This window comes from Molothrus aeneus, chromosome Z (genome assembly GCF_037042795.1).
Source record: "Molothrus aeneus isolate 106 chromosome Z, BPBGC_Maene_1.0, whole genome shotgun sequence".
Classification (NCBI taxonomy): domain Eukaryota; kingdom Metazoa; phylum Chordata; class Aves; order Passeriformes; family Icteridae; genus Molothrus; species Molothrus aeneus.
This window is the reverse complement of record NC_089680.1, coordinates 54226296-54248692: the sequence shown is the minus strand read 5'-3', so window position 1 is coordinate 54248692 and position 22397 is coordinate 54226296. Positions and strand designations below refer to the sequence as shown.

The window sequence follows — 22397 nt, the reverse complement described above, 5'->3', positions numbered from 1 at the left end:
CGGGCAGAGCGGTGGAAGATTGGGTGGGTGAGGAGGAACCATGCTTTTGCTTCTCTCCTGAAGTACAGGCCACTCTTCTGCCTGGGCAACAGGCACAGGGTCCTCTGAGCTCACAACCCAGTTTTGCTGGTTTTCACCTGATTTCCCTGTGAAGATGGTACTGACAGCACGCCTGGCCTGAGCCTCAGTCAGCCAGGTTTTAAATAATGCAGTCCTGTGTCCTGTCCACATCCAAGGAAAACAGTGCTTTCCCCTGAGTACCAGATGGTGAGATTCCTGCAGAGGTCAGGGGCCCAGTTGTAAATAAGCAGAAAGGTCAATCAACAGAGGTTTGTGTGACTTTGTACTCTTAGACCAGCTAGCTGGGAATACATTCACTTGTATTGGTACTTACTGTGGGGATAATGCATTTATTCTCTGGAATTTGTTTCTGCAGAGGTTTGCCTAGCCTGGAAAAAATGGTGCGTGAACATTTACCAGGTCAGATATTCTGACTTTTTGGTTCCCCAATCCTCATTTATGTGTGTGTTTTAAAGGGCAGGACAATATAATTGCGGTAGTCACGCTAACAATGTGGACATTGAAAGGCAGAAATGTTATTCTCTGTAAAAGGCAGACCTACCTGGCACATAATTGCTGATTGCCCTATATAACAAATTATCTCAGTTCTGTTCCTAGAAAATATGTGGTACATAATAATAATGAAAAGGTTTAGTAAAAAAGCCATTTTGTATTGCTTTGTTTTGTTTTGTTTGGAAAGCACAACAGAAATAGAAAACTTTGCTCTCCAAGTGGTTTATCTTAAAGCTTACTGCAAAATTTGTTCCTAAGGTACTATAACAGAACTGATCTCCCAAGTTACAAACTAATACAATTTCCTTCATTATAAATTAATATATTCTACTAAAAATTACTTTTTCTATTTCCTTAACTCTGTAGGCCATTGATCTCTAATAGGATGCACTGGCTTATAAACAGGTGAAATTATGGCTACACAGTAGGAGGCTCAGACATATCTCTTTTAAGCCACATCTGGGGATATTTCAGGTTTGTATTCCATATGTATTTTTGTTGGCACATGGAATTTAATCCTAAAGAATTATAAGACAGGGGAAAAAAGAAAACAGGACAATATAGACCAATGCTTCAAATACAAAGTGAGAAAAAGATGCTCATTAAACATGACAAGTTACATAATCATCATGACCCAGGGGTACCAGGTAAAACTTGATGACCTTAATCCATCATGTCCTCTCAAACCAGTTGTAAATCATTGTTGATTTAATCTGGAGGAGAAAAATAGTAATGTAGAAGAATGATAAGGTTTTTTACAAGCAAGAGCCTTCAGAATGAGTGCTATAGTGCTGTTAAGGCTCTTGATGGACATGATGAATGTTTTGACAGCCCTCCTACCACACTGTTTTCCGTAACAGATTTAGTAGGCAGGCCTTTCTCTTTTGTGTTACTACATCATGAGTGTTCTGCAAAGAATTAGGATGTGCTGCATTATTCATGCAACAATGAGTATTTAATAATGTTAGGTTTTCCAGCATTTCACAAAATAATTGGAATGTCCAGAGTTTTGTTTTTCTAGACATTTTCCACTTAACATAATTTCATCTGCTGATCTAGATTCCCTCAGCTTCTCTTCTGCTCTTGTGGCTCTCTGCTCATTTAGTTTTCATATTTTAGTAGCTGGCCTGTCTTGCTGAGTTTAGTAATTTCCATGATAATCAGATTGTCTATTTGAGTATCCTGTTCATAACAAAAGTACCAAAAACCTTAGTTATGGAATCATTTATCAGCAGAAACAGTTTTTCTCCTATTCAGAAAAATCAGTCTATTAAGATTGATTTACGCTGTAAAAGAAAAGAACATTTACCGCTTTAGATTACTTTTTCTGTATAATATAACTGTATTACTGCAGATTATTGGGAAAAGTGTCTTTCCATGACTGAATCACTTTACACTTCTGGGGAGAGGCTCTCAGCACATGTGCAGTGTCATCCTTCTTTTGACTTCCACTGCCTTGTGTCAGTTTGTACAAGCTGACATTCTTGGCTTCTATTCTTTTTGTTTCAGAATAACTGAATATGCATTTATCCATCCACCATTTTTTTCTCCCTAAGGATGACCCTACTATATTGAAATAATTGCATAGTCATCATCCAGATCCCCGGGGAAAAAAAAAACCCTGATTCTGTGCATGTGAGTTCCAGAAATGGAAATGCTGAACAAAGATAATTGAGCTGGAAAGCAGAGGTTGCTTACCTTGAGTTGTGTAAGCATACTTCAGTGTCTGCTTTCTCTCCTACTTCTGTGCTGTGGGCAGGGTTAACATACCCATTATTATCCGTTATTTGATGCATATCTGTTATCTAGGATTTGCAGGGTAAATATCACAGATATGTGCTAGTAGCTGAAGATGATTCAGAATGTTATATGTAAGTATCCCTATTGTCACTCACACTGGGAATATATCTGCTGATTTTTGCACAAGAATAAGTGTGGAGGCAGTAATATTATTCCTTTACAATATGAGATGAATGCATTAAATAATTGTGAGTAAAACAAAGGTAAATTTTACCCTGACTCTTGGTTGCTTAGTTTACCCTAAGCAAAATACAAAAACCAAGAACACTGTAGAGTCTAAAGGATATCTGAGATTTGAGAGAATCGTGTTACTGAATTATGAATTTTTAAAGTTTTTTGAATGTTAAAAGTCTAAAAAATTACCCTTTTTTCACTAAAAATATTTCATTTTTTCCCCATGTGTTTTAACAAGTAGCAGTCATAATTTCTTCACATAATGTTAGGATCTCATTCAAATCAAAGGAATTATTTCTTACATTTGGCAGAGGACATAATAACATGAAAGAACTACTGGGTCCCTAGAAGCAGTCTCCAGCTTTCTCTGGTAACACAGTCACAAACTTACATAGAACTAATTACGTAAAGTAGAACTAATTACTGCATAATTGTATATAGGATCTTCTTAAATGCCAGGTATACACTGGCTACTGTTCGTACCAGGGACTTTTTGAGTGACCCATAAAGGTAGGTTTTTAGGTAGAAAGGTAATCAGATTCAAAGAAGGATCTGGTCATTTCACTGGTCAGAGGAAACTTGTGAAAAGCATTGACTAGGTTGATTGTCTTATTACAATCAAAGAACACCTTAAATAGTTCTCTATAAGAGCTGTATAGGAACCTCTGGGATATGTATTTTTCCATATCTTATATTGTAGTGAACTTTTGCACACATATGCAGACACAGGCTCAGAGACGCCCACGATTTCTCTCCTGTGTAAGTCATTCAGGATACATCTTTGAGGAAACTTCCAGTTTTTTCTAACCAACACTTTAAACAGTGGGGAAAAGGTTCACTAGAAGATTCCCAGATAGTTCTAGCCTGTTTGCAAATATCAGATCACAATGGCTTTTTAACTTGGCCTGTTTGGTTTTGAGTATTCTTGTCCTGTCCTCCTGTCTGGCTGCATTCACTTTAGACAAAGGCATAACCACCACTGTCTGGGCTGCAGATCGCAGGGGAGAAAAGGTGTATGTGCACCTGATCTTCTGCTAGAACAAGCTGCACATTGGGATGTTTCTGGGTGTGCATTGCTCCTGAGACATTTAAGCCAGGCTGCTGTGATATTAGGTGTTACAAAGTCTTGAAGCTGATGGAAGTGAGGTATATGCCAATATTTGTATGTTTGGAGCTTGCAGGTGGTTTCTTGAGAGAGGAGGATGCATAAAGACATGGATCGTGCTCAGCTGTGAAAAGATGAAGCATGTTGACATAGTAAACTTAGGTATTTATTTCCATAAAATAATAGATTATTCTTTTCACATGACTGAAGGAAATTATTAGTCTCTAGGATTAACCAAAGGAGATTCCTTCAGCCAGAAACTGTGGAGAGAATGTAGTGCTGAACTAGAAAAATATGAGGTTTTTAATATGTGGTTAATTTGCTAAAAATATTGTTGGAAACATAAAAATGTTTTTTCCTTTTATCTTGCAGTGAAAAACAGATCCAACAGTAAGATATTACAAATTGTCCAATATTTTTGTCCAGCTTATGTTTGAGTACTTTGTCTTAACGGATTTCTAAAATTATTTATAATTGAGCAATATAAAACATTAGCACAAGAAAAAATAAAGCTTGAGATGCTGGTTAAATTTTGTTTGCTTTCCCTTGAAGAATAATGGGATGCCTCATAGAAAACATTTTATTTGGAAAGAGCCTGAAGCAATGCTTTCTGGCACTCAACAGATGGTGTCATTTTGTCCTTTCTGACACCTCTTTTTATATGTAAATATAAAGAGAACCCATGAAAGTGGAGAAAAAAGACTTACTTTTATCTTGACTGTAGAGTTAGGGATCAGCCTTAGAAAATCCTGAGACTGGACTGATTCAGTATTGAGGTGCTAGAAAATCTAAATTTAATTTTCTTATTTTTCAGACTTGCTGTGTTATGCTTGGCAGATCACTTAGTTAATATCTCTATATCTTATATCCTCTTACACTGAGTTTTCTCCTTTGTCTGTTTACAGAATCCAGCCCAAACTGAAAAACCAGGATCTCTGGGTGCCCTTGTACAAGAAGCTTTTGCTTGTTGCTTCTCACTTAAAGCTATTTGAGACATTTCCAATTTATATAACAGTACAGTTAGGTATTACAAGTAAAATCCTTTCTTTTAGGATACTTGTGAATTTAATCCAATGTACATAAATTACCCTTATGAAATGACCCACATAACAAAGTGGTGTCACAAACAGAAAGCTTTGGTTCCAAGCACTGCATGGTGGACAGGCAAAATAAGTATACAACACTGAGGGTAGTATTGAACAAAGGGAAAACAAAGGGAAAACTCAGAGTGAAGTGGGGTTTTACATAAACAAGGGTACACAAACCCAAGTGTTTTTGAATCCAAGATAATGGATGAACCAGTTCCATTCTGCAAGCTAAAATTAGTCTATTCTTTTTTTGGCGCTGACAATCTATCTGTAGCTGAGCTTCTGCCAGGCTTTTGTGTTTGCCACCATTTTGAACCCATATGTTTTCCTCTTCATTTATGTGTCTGTGTATCCTTTCATCCTCTCCCTCAAGCAGATCAACTTATGCAGACATTCTTATAACTCTGTTATGGGAGTCCTGATTTTTGTAAGCATTCTACAATTATAGATGACCTCTCCAAAGAGCCTTATGGATTTAAGCCACTGTCACCTGAAGCAAGTACTCCATATAAATCCTTCTCAGCTTTATCAAGCACTTAAAAAAAAATAGCAAAGTATTTGGTTCCCACTGCTTACTTTGCCTGTTTATGGTCTTCCTGGAAGTTGTCTCTGCTTTTAGATGAAGCCAAGCATGTCCAAGGGGATTTGTTTTTTTTAATTGTCTCTGCTTTTAGATGGAGTCAAATATGTCTAAGAGGTTCTTGGGGCACTTTTGACTTGTAAGCTTGAAAGCTCTGTGTTTATTTGGTGCAAGGACTTATCTTTCTGTGCTAGCAGATTAGAACAGTGACACTAAACCAGCCATATAGATTAAACAGAGTTTACAGTCTGATACAGCTACACATGGAAAGGCTGTGATACCAGTCAGCATCCATAAACTGTACATAAACAGAATCCCCAAATTCTCACAACTGTTCCAGTATTTTTTCCATTGAATAAGTGTGTCCTGGTGGTAGGAAGCTTCGTGCAATGTGTTCTTCCATAAGGTAAACTCTGTTTTTGTTATAGCTGGGAGGTCTCCGTGTGGAATTTTAGCTAAGTCAAAAGCAGTAGTGTTGTGGATTCATTGGAAACAGCCAGTTTAATCCCCTAGCTAACACAAGTATGTTTTTTTCAATTCAGTCAAGGAATCCAGGCTTATAAAATGACTTTATAATGGTTTTTGAGGAATTGTTTACATGAAAGAATCAAGAGAGATGAAAAACAGAGAGGGTCGCTCTTCAGAAATGAGCTGCATACAGGAAATAGGAAACGTATGTGTCAACTTTGCTTCCAAGTTCCAACACTGACAAGAAACAAGACATAACGAAGGCTGTTTCAGGGAAAAAGTTTCCACTTCTATAGGTTGAATCACACAGGAGGGTGAAAAGAAGGCAGCATAAGTGAAGCGTTGTTAATAATGATGTTGTTTCAGTTTCTGAAACAACAGAACCACAGAAACACAGAACCACTGTGGTTAATAATGCTATGGTTGCTGTTGTTGCAATAATGTTATTGTTGCAATTGATTAGGTGAAGTTCAAAAACTGTGTGCAAGAGTTCCCGTTCCCACTTCAGGACAAGAAAATGATAGAGGTATTGAGCTGCTTGTGCTCTCATCATTCTGTTCTATTTTGATTAGACTGAAGCTCTTATCCTGATTCTAAACTAGACATAGTATTTAATTTGCTTTTAATTACATTGAATTTCTCTATAGTTGTAAGTGACGTCACTGCAGTTCATGAAGTTGTTTTTAAGTGTTGTCCTCATTGGAATTGCAGAGGAGAGAAATGTTTTCCCATAGCTATATGAAATGATCAACTGTACCTTCCTGCTTTATTAAAACATACTGCAACATTTTAAAAAGAAAAACATAAGAAAGTTTTATGTTTTGGATTGTTAAATCCCAGTCCTGATTTACTCCCACATCTTTACCACTGAGCTTGAGAGAAGATTTGAACTGCTCATATGCCTTTTCATTTCACACTGAATTTATAGGAAGTTTCCAAATAATAACAGTGAAGTTGGCAGGAATAAATGTAGACCAAATGGTGTAATCCCCACAAGGAAGCATAATTCTCTTATGAAGTATTTACAATAGCAAGCTTGGAAATCCAACAATAGGTTATATTGTTAATAGATTGTTTATAGCATCTTTTATTGACTGATTCATTCCTAATGCCAACAGATTTAGTCACCTAACATTCTTCATATGGCAGTTCAGTGTTCACTGTTGCTTTAAGAATCCTCTCAGGTATAAGAAAGTTTCTTTTTGACATAAATCAATAAATAGGACATAAATAGGACCTTGCAAAGTTCAGAAGTTCCCTGAAATGTTACTGAACTTTCTTATGCTCCCTTCCTGTGACCTGCCAATAACCCTTATCTCCGCTGCCTTCATGACCCTTTAATGTTTCCCTGGCTCTCCATTCCCTTCATCCTCCTAAAGAGCTTGGCTATTTCCCAGCTTGGATTCATCCAACAGGCCACCCTCCTTGGAAACTCTCCCAGTCTTTCAAACAGCCTTGCAGTACAGTAGCCTAAATACTAGTTTGCATATTTAAATTTCACATACTGCTGAACCTGTTATTTTGATATCTGAACTAAAAATTCTGGTGCTGTAGTTCTGTGTAACCATCAGCGTATATTATGTTCACCTGATACACCTGATAGCTTCAGACATGAGAGGATATGACAGGCACACACTTTAGCCTGTTTTTCAGCTGACTGCAGTTATCTAATACAGTTTTGGATGAGGTGTTAGCTTTGAATGCACCAAGTATAATGGTCCTCAAAAATTTTATTTTTAACAGCTAGCTACAACATACTTGCTCACAGATTTGTTCCAGCACAAATCACAGACTGGGTCTGATGATCTTCACATTTTCCAGTTTTCCTACAAATAAATACAAGCTTCACAGGAATTATCTGTAAAATAAGAAAGTATCCCAAGTGTCCCAGAAATATCCAGCTTTGTAAGTATTTAAGCAAGCAGTGTCAATGCAGCAATCTAAACATCTTTGTGTGCTAGGCAAAAGGATGACTACTCACATGAACCTGATGACAACTTGTTTTCTCACTGTTGCCCCCATACTTAAGGTACCCCCTAGAATATTTGTAAGAGACTAGAATAAGCTCAGTTGCTTCTTAGTAACACAGACAAAGTTTAAGTTTGTCATCTCAAAATTAATGACAAAACTGTGTCATTGCAGTTGGGTATAGTAAAAGTCAGCCCATGGGTTTAGAGGTGGGACAGAGGAGGGTGAAAAGGCTGTTGAGTGGAAACAGAGTCTTGAAAGGTGACATGGCAAAAAAAGCAGTAAAAACATCCAGGTTGCAGCAAAGGAAGTGAACCAAGACACCACGGCCGCCGGTGTGGATATGTTTGTGTATTATGAATCCCCCACAAGTTTGGAAGGATTGAGATAAAGTCTGGAATATTCAATAAGGGCAAGATGACTTCAGCCACATATTTCTTCTATCACAGATGAAGTAGACTGTCCTTGGCAGTTACCTATCTATGTGATGTGCTAGTTTGTTTTTTTATTTTACCATGCAATTAAAACAGTAGCCTCTGCAGTACATGTGTATGGTCTGAATTATATTTTCTAGTCATTGGAGTACCAGCCCAAAATACTGTGAGAAATGAACATTTAAGGGATAAAGCACAAATTTATCTGTTTACAGGGGTAGACTGGACATTGAAAAACTGAAACATATTTAGTAATATCTGGAGACTGAACAAATGCAGTGTCCTTTCTCTCTCATCCAGCACGTACGTCAGCCCCCAAAGCACCTCAGTAAGCCTTATTAAGAAACCTGCTCCGTTTCATTAATATCACTCTTGTACTAGGACAATCAAGACTGGTCAGAGAGTTTGTGACACCACAAGTGCTGAATTAAGGGGCTAAATTATCTCTTTCAACCAATAGATTGACTGGTAACACTTTCCTTTCTTACTGTCCCTTTGTAGATTGGACATTGACATCTGTCTACTGAGAGACTTTTTCTTACGTCTCTGGATACAGGGAAATGATGTTTAAGTATTGACTTTGAAGACTGTCAGAAATACCAGTTCTATCAGAAACTGAAAATAAAGCATATTGGTTATACACCAAACCACTTGCATGTCATCAGTTTCAGTTTGTGCAAACCCATCTTATTTCATGTCCTTCGTGATTTTACAGTCCTCTGGGACCAGAATTTCAGATTTACATTGTTCAGCTGATCACTACAGATAAGAATATATTTGATGTTATTTATCTCCTATTTAAAAATACAATAGATTAGTAAGGTTAATTGTGCCTTGTGATAAAACCAGTGGTTGGTAACCTCAACTAGAGAGAATGCATTTATTAATTTATACTAATTTCATTTGTTTCAGGGTCGTGTAGAACAAAAGACAAAAGGATAACACACAGAAACCCCCTTCTCTACTGAAGCAGGCATAAGGTTCAGTGTTCCAGCTTTGAAGTCCCTAATATATTTTGGCTCATGAAAATGGATTAAGAAGATGTAGAATCATTCTGAATACCAGACTTTCCCAAGCTCTTTATGTGTAGGAGAGAGAGAAGTTTCCTGAAATGTGATACTCTTCATGGAAACATATGTCAAGAAAAACAATGTGAACAAAACTTGTAGTAGTCTATCAAGTGCTGAAGAAGCCCCTATTATTATCTCTAACACCTTGCCTTTAGAGCAAGTTTCACGATCTTATGTTCCAGATCTTCACAGAATTTTTCCCAAAGTAGTACATCTAGGAATCTGGATCCCAGAAAAGGTGACCAGGCACTGCAATAATATCACAACAGTCAAATTCTTCAGACATGTCTCAAACACCAAGAAGACCTCCCTTCAAGGTATGCTATATCTGTGGCAGAGAATTTGGGTCACAATCTATTGCTATACATGAACCTAAGTGCCTAGAGAAGTGGCGTATTGAGAACAATCAGCTACCAAAGCACCTTAGAAGGCCAGAGCCCAGGAAACCTGAGGTCCTTACTGGTTCTGGTTCCTATACACTTGCAGATGAAAATGAAGCAGCTTATTATAGTGCTCAAGCCCAGCTGGTGCCCTGTAGAAAGTGTGGCCGAACCTTTTTTCCTGACCGTCTCCCTGTGCATGAAAGGTGCTGCAAAGGAGGTGGCAGCAGTGCGAGGCTACCAAGTGCTGCTGCTAGTAAATCTGGTAAAGCACCAAGATCTGGACCTGGCCCAGCAAATGGTGATCCATCTGAGGCCCGTCAAGGAACGAGCAGGGCTGCACCAGCTGTATCAGACCAGGTAAATTGCTTACCATGTACTGTATGAAAGGGTGTGCATGCATCTTGATGCTTGGCATTACAGGGGAGATTGGCTTGCCATCAAATTTAAAATCACTTTTCTTCAGAAGGAGCTTTTAACTGCATGCAAATTTTTCTCTGCTAAATAGAGGATAAAGAAAAGGGAAATACTGGGAAGGGAATAAGGGAAACTACTTATTCCTATTTATTTTGATTTTCCTTTTGAATGGGAGTAATTGGGTTATCTTTGAGAGTTTAAGAGTTATATCCTCAAGAGGGACCATTGCTTGATTTAGTTCCCTAGGAGATTCTATTGAGCAGATCAGGCAAGGTTTGGATGTCGTATGTTTTAGGAGATGTTAGGTATTTTTCTTGAGTTAACATGAAATGCAGTGTTTCATTGTCCTGCAAGTGCTTCAAAACATGATTTTCATATTCTACTGTTATTCTTAACCTTGGCATGCAACATCAGTTTACTGAGGACTGCATGTTCAAAGGCAGCAGTTCTGGGTATAACAACAACAAAATAAATAAGACTGCACATTTTTTTCCACTGAATTTGATTCAGGATCCAAGAATAAAGACGCTGATTCACATTATCCAAAAGCTACACAGAGTTTTGGAAAATTGGATATTTTTTTTTGCATTTGTTTCTGCACAAGCTGTCTTTTGGCCAGGAGTTTTGTAAGATAGTTGTCTAAATTTAGGCCCAGTGTCCAAATTAAATGGCCTTTTTTTTTTTCTTTTTTTTTTTTTAATGTGGGCTGGAATCCTGATTGCCTACATTACTTTCGAAAATGGGATTTAGATCTCTCAGTCACGAAAGGAACGCAATGCTATGCAGAGCATTTCTTAAGATGCTTTAGAAGGCAAAGTGTGTAACATGTCAGTTTACCAGCTGCTGAGTAAAATTAAGACAATAGCATTACGCTAGCTCACATGAGACTAAAGACTTCAGGAGTCCCTTTTTTATTATGCTATATGAAGCCACTAATTGATATATTTTGGTGAATATATTTATTATGGTCTATGAGGCCACTGATTGATACATTTTCGAAAATTGATATGTATTTGGCAAATTTGCTTTTATCAGCAAATTGTACATTATCCACAAGCAGTTCAAAGTGCTACACAGCTGCATTTATAGTTGTAGGAAAAGTGGTGCTGTTTATACTACATTGTGCTCTTTCCCAAAGAACTGTCATTGCTCTAAAGGTGATTGTTCAATGAAAGGCATGGGTGTGAAGCAGAGAGTTTAATCTATCACACATAATTCTGTAGATTATAAAAGAGAAGGTGAGGGCAATTTTCTATAATTATGGTCCCATAAAAAAAAAGTTTAGAGTGTGGTTTGGCACTGACAGTGATCTGTAAAAAATGTTACCCTCTTGCACAACGTATCTGCTCCCCTTGTGGATTCACTCACATCTGCTGACTTGTTGAACAACAACATTATTGCCACTTTTTACTTCTGTGAGCTCTGCAGAGCCAAAATGAAATCTGTTAAAATCTGTTCTTCCTTCTGTGTGAACAACAGGTTTCCTCATTTACTTTTAAGCAGTTACAGTTCATCAGTTGCAGAACTAATGAGGCTGTACAGCTTACAGTTTAGTTTGTAATTGACTTTGAAGGACTTTATTATTAACAATGACTTTCAGGAAGAGATAATGGATTTTACATCTCTTGAGGTCTATTCTTTAGTACAGAATTATGCATTAAAGGTACAGATGTGATGGGAAGATTGAAAGAAATGTCCTGTGATCCAAGGGGTTCCTCAGGACTTGCAGACAATTTATAAGAAGCTGTCAAAGGAAGCCACTTTCCTGTAGATTTAAATTCTCTGTGAGAGAACCCTCATTTCCTGTTGAACATTTTGAAAGGTGTGGAAAACACACATTGAAGGATGTGGAAAAGCATTAGGCTTATGGAATAACTGCAGATTAATTATGAACACGGTCAAGGTCTGTGTCTCCACTAAAGTCTTCCTCTTTTTCCAGCATATGGTTTTCATTTTGCTCACCTTACCAGCTACTCAGCTGCTTATTAATACTGTTAAAAAATAGTGCTACACTAGTGGTGGAGTGAAATGGCTACTGTTTTGGTCCTGGCTGGAAAGTATTTGGGGCAGTCCCTGTCTCATCTAACAGACTTACTCACTGTGACAGTGAATTATTTAAGTACTTGCCTAAAGTCCTGATTCGGCAGAACATCAGAGGAAAGCAATAACTGAAAAAAAACCACCCAGCCCTTATGTATTTAAGAGAATTAGTGCTACTGTTAAATAAATTTATGCAGTGAAAGATGGCCTAAATGAAAAACCTGGATTTTCCTTATTTTCAAAATAAAGTTCTGACTGATTTAGTGATATATCATGTAAAGTGCATTTTAACTTTACAACTGCAAGCACTTCTCCCTGTATGCCTCTGCCCGTACACCCTGGACTCTCTCCCCTTCAGCAAGTGTGGCATCAAGTATGCCAGTATCATTACTGACAAACTCTTTCTCAGTTCTGCATTAAATGTCTTTAGAGGTGGAGACTGAACAGCCTCTGTAAGCTGTCTCTTCCAGTACCTGTCCTCGCTCTCAGAATCAATCAACACATCTGAGTTAATCATATCTGGCTGTGTAGAATAACAGCATTTGCTTAGAGACTCTCAAGGGTCACATCAGCTCAGAAATTCTGCTTTGGATTCTGCTGTGATACCCCAAACAATGGAAGTGGTGTCTGCAGCTACTGAAACTCAGACTTGCACTAAAACGGAGTCTGTGTTCTATTGTAGAACACAGACTCTGTTTTAGTGCAAGTCATAGACAAAAATATGTGATATGTGTAAGTGAGCACCAATAACTTGCTGTATGTATATGAGTTATGGGGTTTTTGACAGTAGATAATGCTGATCTTAAAAGCCTATTAGATGGTGCTGCCATCTGCTGTTTTCTTCTTATCTGCTTAACTACCTAAAAAGATTTCACTGATGTTCCTTTGCTGAATTGTAATGCATTTTAACACAGTGCAAGTCTTGAAAATTTGTGTAGCAAGAGCTTTGATGTTGTATTTTGCTCTAGCCTAAAGCCATGTAGCATCCTGGTAAAGGGAAGGCTTCTTCAGGTGCACTATAATTCTAATGAACTTGGAAAGTCAATGATGAGCTTTTTTTGCCTCATTGCAGTGGTTTTCAATACCTTCCTAGAGAATACTGACAAATAAATTTGCAAATATAGAAAGGTAGATGAGAATGGACAGTGAATGGGTGGTTTGAATGAAGCTTACTGAGTGTTATCATTGGGAATGACTGTGTCCTTCCTTCCTTTGCTTGTACATGGATGCGCTATTCATTGTACTGACGTACTCAATTTTAAAAAAAGCACATCAGGAGCAAAATGGGATATTTCATGCTTCCAGTGGAGTAATATTTTTAATTGTATGCATAATCTTGCAGAATTACCTTGCTGTTCAAGGCATATGGTCCTAACATGAGTGCTGTTGTAGGCTGTGAAGTGGAGTGACAGCTTTGGATAGTCATGAGAACCATATACCTTGTCCGTGATCCTTATGCAAAATGTCTTTTACTTGGCTGAGAGGAATGTGTGGAAAGGGTTGCTTTCATACAATAGACTGCTGCTGCTAAGTGCTTGCACCATTCTTTTCCTGAGCCTCTAATCCATGGGCAGTTCAAGTCTATGACAAGAGCTCCATAGCAGAGCAGGATGCCCCCCCCCTTCCCATTAAAATAAATGGATAATTAAACAAATAAGAAGGGAAGAGGTGTGTGCAGTCCTGGATGATAAATATTTATGTAGGGAAGTTTGGGATTCAGTCTTATTGTGTGTACTTAAGAAGAAATAAAAAGCTTTGTGCAGTATGGAAGGATTTGACCTCATGTAACACCATAACAGCAGCCTGGGGCTAACCTTAAGTAATGTCAGGTCTATTGAAAATACATAGTTGCATAGCCCTCTGAACTAAATAACTTCATTCATAGTCACGCAGACATACTTAGCAGTCTTGGAGTAAAAAAGAAAATACTGAGACACCAGAGGAAAGCCTAACTACACTGTTAGGTATTTGTAGGTATTTTTATAATAACACATATCCTCAGGAACAGACCTTCCCTACAACCCTTTTTGAAAGTTAAAAACAAAGCAGTGAACAGACAGCCTAGCCACTGGCCTGTGAGTAGTTTGGGTTGGAAAATTGTGGTGTTTCCAAAAATAGTTTAGTTTCAAACTGCAGGCCTCCAGATGTTACATTTGGGATAGACACACTGAAAACAAAAAGAAATGAAGGGTAAATATCATCAGCTGCAAAAATTCCAAGTAAAGCTTATCATATCTTGGATTCCACAGTTAAAAAAAGAAAAATCTGTTACTACCAATTGTTAGGCTAATCTCTTTCAGGTTTTAAACATGTGTGCAGAGAAAAATTTGTGTATATAATTGTATGTGTGGTGATGGGTCAATCTCAGTATTTTTCTGGAATAAAAATAATTCTATCCTAAGAGTGATCTGATTTCTTTTAATTAATTCTGCTTTCTCCTGTTGATTCTGTACCAGTTTTAATTGTGGCAATTGCAAAAGACAGATATTTCTACTTGAAAAGATTTCTGCATTTGCACTAGGATTCCTTTTTCTTATTATGTTACCATAGAAGAGTCCCTACAATCTGAATATAAGTCAAATTGGTCTTTCCTAGTTTGTAGCCAATAAGTAACTATTTAAATGAATGGCGGGAACCCAGCTAATGAGAACTCATGGGGAAAGTGTGTTCCCAATGATGTTACACCTAGCATTTTTTAAGAAATTTCTAAAATAGTATAACCATACTCACAGCAGTCATGCACACTAAAAAGAGTTCTCTGACCTCAGGAGTTTTGATTGTAGTTTCCTTATCTAAAATTCTCCAGAGCCTACAAATAAACATACAGTGTCTTCAGAAGACTTCGTATCTGGACCCAGAGTCGTACTTTAAAATCAGACAAGTTCTAGCTCACAACTTGAAGTAAAGAAGTAACTGAAATTTGATAATGAAAAGTTATAAGATGTTTTTAAAATAGCTGTTGTTGTATTCATCAAAAAAATAGGAGAAGAAGGCTGTATTTTATATATTAGAAAATATGCTTATATAAAATACTGTGTTATCAAAGATAGCAAGGAAATTCCATTTGTAAGTCAAGAGGATGTGAAAATGTCCTTGGAGAGCCCATCTTTGGATGTTATGTTGCAAGACATTGTGAGAGCTTTCCAGATGAAGTCCAACTTTTCCCAGAAAAAATACACTTTATAGAGTAGTATTTCTTTCATGTAAGTGAGATTACATGTGTGATACAGGAAGGCAATCTTATGCAGATTGTTCACTAATGACATTTTCAGACTGTAACATAAATACAAGAAGAGCTGCCCAGAATTTCGTGAACACATTGATGGGCTGACAGAAAGAGTCATAAATACGGGAACAGGTTATGCTTTGTCTTACACAGCAGCAGAGGAAAAAATGAAACCCCCACTACTCTTGTTTGAGTGAGAAAGGTTTCCTGTATTTGGTCTGGCATGGCTGTCCGTCTAACTTGAGGAGGGCAGGGATAACTCATCTCTTACTGGTATTCTGCAGTCAGAAGTGTAGGAAGTGCTGGCAGTTGTGAGACCCATCTGTGTGCCTCAGAGTTCTTCTCTGCAGCATGTTTTTATCCTACTTCCTGAGCACGGCTGGTACTGACACCACGCGTAGCCCAAGACACGCCTAAGGACACAGCTGAGTCCATAATCTGCAATTCCACAGTAATTATACATTTTTCAGCCTTAGATTATGTATTTGTGAGGTTTGGGGTTTAGGAATCTTTTTCTTCTGTTGTTGAGCTGTTTTCCTCTGAGAACAAAAGCAGATCTTCAGTGTGGAAACAATGACTTGCTTAGAGTCCAGTTCTGCCCTTGCTGCAGTCACTGGCAAGGTTCACACTAAGGCCTTTGGGATAAACAAACAGCAGTTTCTTTTTTGCCCCTCATTCTGAAATATCCTGGCTTGGTTTTAATTTTTGAAGGCCAAGAATTCCACCAGATAACTAATCTCTGTCAAAAGTGATGTAAAGATCCACAATCATCTCTTGGGAGTGCTGCCCTCACTGTCCTGCTTAAGAGAGATACTAAGGCTGGACACAGCGCTTTGAGCTGTGTTCTGGTAGAAGATGGAGTCTTTCTGTTATTGTACGAGACATCAAGAGTTCAGCAGATGAAGCTTCTGTTGCTGCTTTCCATTTTATGTCTGCTTTGTAAGTAAAAAATGGCTTCAGCCATTTAAGATGGATGTTGCATTGCAACCTGATGAAGCAGAGGTGTTGTTTCTGCATGTGAAGACTTTGCATTTTCATGAACTTGCAGGTATGAAAATAAAAGAGAGGAAACTTAACACAGCTAAGTATAGATTAGTCACACCCATCGGTCATCCCAGCATCTGCATAAGAAACCTGCCTGTTCCAGGTGCCCACTTAATGAGGCAGTATCTCTTACAAGCCTCAGGACTGATTCCCAACAATACCAGACTGAAAAAACCAGTTACACAGATTTCACAGATAACACATTCCTTATCTACATGATAGCTTTCATACAAAGTCATTCTGATTCAAAATGAATATTGAAAACAATGTTTATTCTTCTTCATGGTTGTTATTTGCAGGCAAAAGTGATAAGACGGCCACCAACAGTGATTTGCTACATATGTGGCCGTGAGTATGGAACAAAATCTATTAGTATACATGAGCCACAATGCCTGAAAAAATGGCACCAGGAGAATGAAAACCTTCCCAAGCCCTTGAGAAGGCCAGAACCCAAAAAACCTGAAGTCAGAACTGTGCAAGGTAAGCTACAGACCAAATTAAGAGAGATGAGCAAAAAAGTGTGAGGAATTAAAAAAATATTTTAAAGCAATAGGTAAACAGTTTGCAAGTACTTTGTTCTCCAGTTTACTGTCAAGATCTTGTTTTAAGCTTTTCTTCTGCTTCACAGAAGGAAACCTTAAAAATAATAATAAAGTCTTGAAAGTAAAAGTAGTCATTATCTATGGAACATGGCTCCTGGGACATTCCCCTCTATGTGCCAATGTGTCCTGAATCAAAACACAAATAGATTAGCAACCTGCTTCACAGCTACACTACTATTTTTTGACTTCTTTTAACACAGGCATGTCTTAAAACGAGCAAAAACATCCAAGAATAACATGCAGACATGACACAGAATCATTAAAATAAAATACCCTCAGGCAACATAGGTGTAGATACTTCAGCCAGATTCTGCTACAGTCAACAGCCCGTATTGATCCCTTTTTATTTACAAGTCTGAGAAGCTTTCATTTTGAGACACTGTAATATAAACTCAGTGGAGAAAAATATATATGTAGTACAAAGTAAACAATTAATTTTTGCCAATTTTACATGTTTGTGCTGTGGGTTCTGTTTCCTAAGAATCCACTTCTTCAAGTCAATGAACACTGATGATCCCCAGCATCCCCACAGATGGGCTGTCATATGTATCTGAGGGTCGTATGTTCACTCTAGGATGTAAAGGAATTCCTATCCATGCTTTGCCTGGAAGCTGTTTCCAGGACTTCCCACATAAAGTTATTTCATCTTTCTTGCTGGATGCTTTCCCTGGCCCTGCCAGCTGGTCTGAGCTACTTTGGGCCAAGTTTGGACCACTTCCTCACAGGCATTTAATTCACACACACTTTTTTTTTAAATTCCCCACAATTTCCCTCAGCTTCCCAAAATGTCTGGAAAAGTAGACAAAGTCTCCTACAAGTCACTTGTAAAAGAGTCGTACACTAGATCAGTTTACAGCAGTACAAAGAAATATGTCCTCAGAAGACATGCTGGAGAGAGTAGGATCACTGAGAACGCTAACCAGATGTTCAAAATAATAATCAAAGTTAATTAAAGTGAATTAATATAAAACCGGAACTTGGTTAACAGATGCCAAGTGGCATACTTGAATCTGCAGTAAAAGATGTGTTCAAAAGACATCTTCATTGTATTTGCCTTTTAAGATGTTAAGCACTTTTTAATTATTACACATTGTGTGGTAAAACAGATGGAGAAAATGAGAATTCCATGTGAAAGAGGGGGATGCAAAAAGGCAAATCAGGTTATTTTGAAATACACTATTCTTATTTTGAAGGAGTGAAAGTGGAAAGACAACCACTCTTTGAGAAAACAATCTAGCAGAAGGCTCCCAGATATGAATCAGAAAGTTGTCTCATTTACTCAATGAGTCATATCACAGGCGCCTCCAATCTCCTGTGAGGTGTGTGCCCACAGTTCCTCTGGGGATACTGACCTGCTTCCAGCATCTGTCCCTAAATGCCTGCTGATGCGAGCCTGATCAGTTCTGTAGCTTGAGCTAAAACTGTTGTTCCCCCTGCAGCTGCCTCATATTCCTGGCTTTGAGAAAATAATCTCAGTGTTGCTCTTTTTCCATAAGACTTACTCTTGATCATGTGGTAAATGCTATAACTGACCTTCAGACCACATGCATGTACTGCATGTCTCACAGTTTCTTAGCTCAGGGGGGAGGGATTACCCCTGTTGTTGAATGAAATAGACAATGTTCAAAAAAAGCTCAGAAATATTAACTGCTTACATAAAACTTTTTATAACTTACATAAATCTTTTTCTGAAAACTCAAGTGTCACGGGAAGACAACCACTGCCTTCATTACACAGTGTTTTGTTTGTGGAATGCCTAACACATGCCTGCAAGGAGAAAGTAATCTCTCTTTCTCCCTCTCCTTTTTTTTTTTTTTTTTAATATTCCATAAACTTTCCAAAGTACAGAAAATACACATTCATTTCCTGCAAGCAGAGGGGATATTTGTCTCAGCCAAGAAAAGAAACACTACTTGGTTACTCTTCTAACAAAAAGAACATTAGGAACAGGCATATTAAGAGATCTAAGGCTTATTGTGGTTATGTGAACCATTGGATATGATTCATATTAAAATTGTATGGGCCTTTAATGAAGAGCTCTATCATGTGCCAATGACAGAAACCATGGAATATTTTTAAATGCAAAAATCCTTTTCTTTCAAAAATTGTCCACTGCTAACAGTTCAAAGAAAAAAACCAGATTTTAAAATCTTTTTCTATATTGTCATACCAAATAAGAAGGGTGAAGCAAATACGTATTTAATTTGAGCCATGTAGACTTTGTAGACTTTTTTCTGCATGCACTTCAAATGAAAATCCTTAAGATCTAAATCCAGGTATTAAGCAACCTGCCTGGCCTTTTTGCAAATCAGTTTGAAATGACACTATGTGAAAATCCGTTTCAAAAGGAAAGTCCATTTCAAGATGAAAGTAAACAAGACTATTTTTTTTACCCAAATTAAATCTTGAAAACACATCTGACTGTTTGAAGAATGCTTCCGAATTTTCAGAGCAGTCATTCTTCCCGCAGTGGAAAATAACTGAGGGTAGGGCTGGATTAGTGTTTAGATGACAATAGATGCATCACTGCAATGACTTCACAGGAAGTTGTGGCTTTAAAGTACTGTAGTTTTTGTCTGTAAGGTTTTAGGCTTATCTAAGATTTACTCCACTTTTTAGTATAACTCACATAGACTTTAACAGGAAGAAAATTGGGCCCCTTGTCCAGAGCAGTACAAAGAGCCTATTCTCAAGTATGATATGCTCCCACCCATAACCATGGTCAGATAACACATGCTTGTTAAACAGAGCTTGAAGCAAAGCCAAAAAGTGAATTTGCTGATAATAGTACGTATGCAAAGATGTTAATAATTATCTGAGAATGCAGATCATAACACACAGCATGATGTTTTCTCTGTACTCTCATACAATACAAAATTATTCAGTTTGAAGTTAATTTAATTCAACCCTTGGGACAGAAAACAGCCTTTTTAATATACTTTTTACTCTTTTGCTTCTTTCTTTTCTTTTTCATTTGCAAAAGCAATATGTTTTGCTTAAACTGAAAGGCTCAGTCAACAGGTATTTCCTGAAAATATTTTCCATAAAGAGTTGAATGTGGGTCTCCAGAATGAAAGCTGATACTTTCTTTTTCTAATTTTCCAGCCAAAGGTTTCTATGATCTTGATGCTCTAAATGAGGCTGCCTGGACCAGTGCCCAAGCCCAGCTAGTTCCATGTGATATTTGTGGGCGTACTTTTCTTCCAGACAGACTGATCGTCCACCAGAGGTCCTGTAAACCGAAACCTGCAAAGTGAAGTGGAGTAACACACATGCATACAAATGCATGTCTGCTCACACATACACAGACAGACAGACACACATTTATCCTAAGCTAAATAAAGTGTGTGTGTGTGTGGTGTGTGTGTCCATGCCTTTCAGACAAACCATGAGAGAAATAAAATTCATCCGGAGAGACATGGTCACCAAAACTTTATTGTGTAACGATATCATGTGCTCCAAAAGTCTCCAGAGTAAAAATCAAAGCGTAAAGTCAAATAGAGAAAATTACTTCATTGAAAACAAAATTTTGCTTCTCCTCTTTCAAAGACTCTCTGGTTGGTGTAAAGACCTTTAGCCGAATTTGACTAACCAGAGAAACCATGTAGCTCCTTTAAGTTTGTTCATTTTTGTTTGGGTTTTCCAGTTTTTGGGGTTTTTTGTTTGGAGCACTCCAGTGTTCACATTCATGTGTAACTGTATCTCATGAATCTCTTGACTGCTACAAGTGAAACCTTCTCATGTAAAGGGATCCATTCCTGTGGTAGAAGCGGACACAGGCTGTTTTTAAAAAAACACCCAGAAGTGCCCTCATTTTGTTTAAGAATGATGCTGACCATGTGATTTGTCCTCAGCTCAGTAAACTCATCATGCCAAAAAATTTGTAAGTCAGGGAAGCACATCTTGGTCATGAACTTTGTAAAAGAAAACATTTTAATGTCAAGACAAAATGATCATGATGTGCCAGATGGCTGGCATAAAATACCACCCTGCCCTCTGTACCAATTGTGGCCATAACAGAGCCAGTGCTGGCTGGAAGAATGGGTATTATACAAGAAAGCCATGGGGAAGGTGTTTGAAGGTGCTGTTTTGAAGAATGCTGTTACCTTATGTAGAGGAATGAGTGCCAAAACACATCAGTATAGGAATAGGCTAAACACATGAAGGACGCAATACTCCCTTTTACAAGGTACAGCAGAGAGCAATAATTATTTTACTTACTCTGAAGCCTTTTATTAAGTGGTGAGGTTATTCAAAAGGTATGACAAAATCCAGTACAGGTTGTGAACTAGCAATGTAGACTTCCTGATATCATGAAGGAAACTGTACATCATGTATGGGCTTAAGGCCTAGAGTTGTCTGTTATGTATTATGTGATTGATATGACTTTTCTCAGAGCATTCACACTTACTATTGGACTTACGAATCAGAGGAAGTGAGTGCTTTTATACACACTAAAATGAAATATGGGTACCAACAACTTTTCCAAGCGATCAAGCTGTGTGATTTGTGGAGTAAGTGAAACAAGAAGCAATATCTTTGTTCTGTTATTAGAGAAATGCTCCTGACTCCAGCCCTGGCGGGCTGTTAATTCAGACTGGAGAAGTACCAGCATTCTTTGGTGAAAATAATTTCCAAAACAATCAATGGTACCTCAGCAGCCCTTTCATCTTTGGAATGAGGATTGTATAGTCTGAAGATAGATATCTTCAGGAGTCAAAGGTTCAGTTTCTGTTCTACAGAACAAAGCTGTGTAAACCCTGCGGATCTGTTCTTAGTGTCTCCAGCATAAGAAGAGGTGCTGTCGGAGCTGGACCAGTGCCACCCCTCCTTCTTTTGGCTGTGAGAAGGCATGTGGCCTGAGGACAGAAGAATGGGGGCACTAGTTTGTGATTGCTAGACTGGCTCCTAGGAGCTGCTGGCTGGCAACATATACTGCGAGCTCCTGAGGTCACACCAAGTGCTGGCCCACTGACAAGTGGTTTGGTAACTGGAGGATTATGGATATCATACAATCTCACCTTTATGTCCCCTCTTGCTCTTCTTGGAATGATCTCTTTTCTTAGACACAATAAGCATTTTTTGGTTACATCTGCCTCATTGGGTCGCCGAGATTCATCTACATCCACTTCCAGAGCAAAAACATATTTTAAAGAAAGTAAGCCTTTGCAGAGTCTCTGCAATGTTTGGCATTAAAAATTCAGCTCTGCCTCTTAGTGGAATTCATATATTGGAGTCCCTGTGTAATTCTGAAAGTTGGACTTAGTGTCTTGATGGTTCTAAATCTGTCAGAGATTTCACCCAGAACATGTTTTCTGTGTTTCATTGTCAGCTCTACACTTGGATATGTTTTGGTTTCTGGAATTTTTTCTCAAAAAGCAGTAAAATCTGTCTGATGAGCTGAATGTTTATGAACAATAAAAAAGTA

The 22397-nt window shown here is 38.0% G+C and overlaps 1 protein-coding gene across 1 annotated transcript; it reads left to right on the top strand.

The window, feature by feature from the left end:
- The first annotated feature begins 1202 nt into the window (after nucleotides 1-1202).
- Nucleotides 1203-20226, top strand: ZNF475 (zinc finger protein 475). Its single transcript, XM_066569786.1, is given in 6 exon segments — nucleotides 1203-1220; nucleotides 9479-9896; nucleotides 14154-14172; nucleotides 15612-15631; nucleotides 16674-16847; nucleotides 20075-20226. Coding segments are annotated over 6 exon segments (801 nt in total).
- The last annotated feature ends 2171 nt before the right edge of the window (nucleotides 20227-22397 follow it).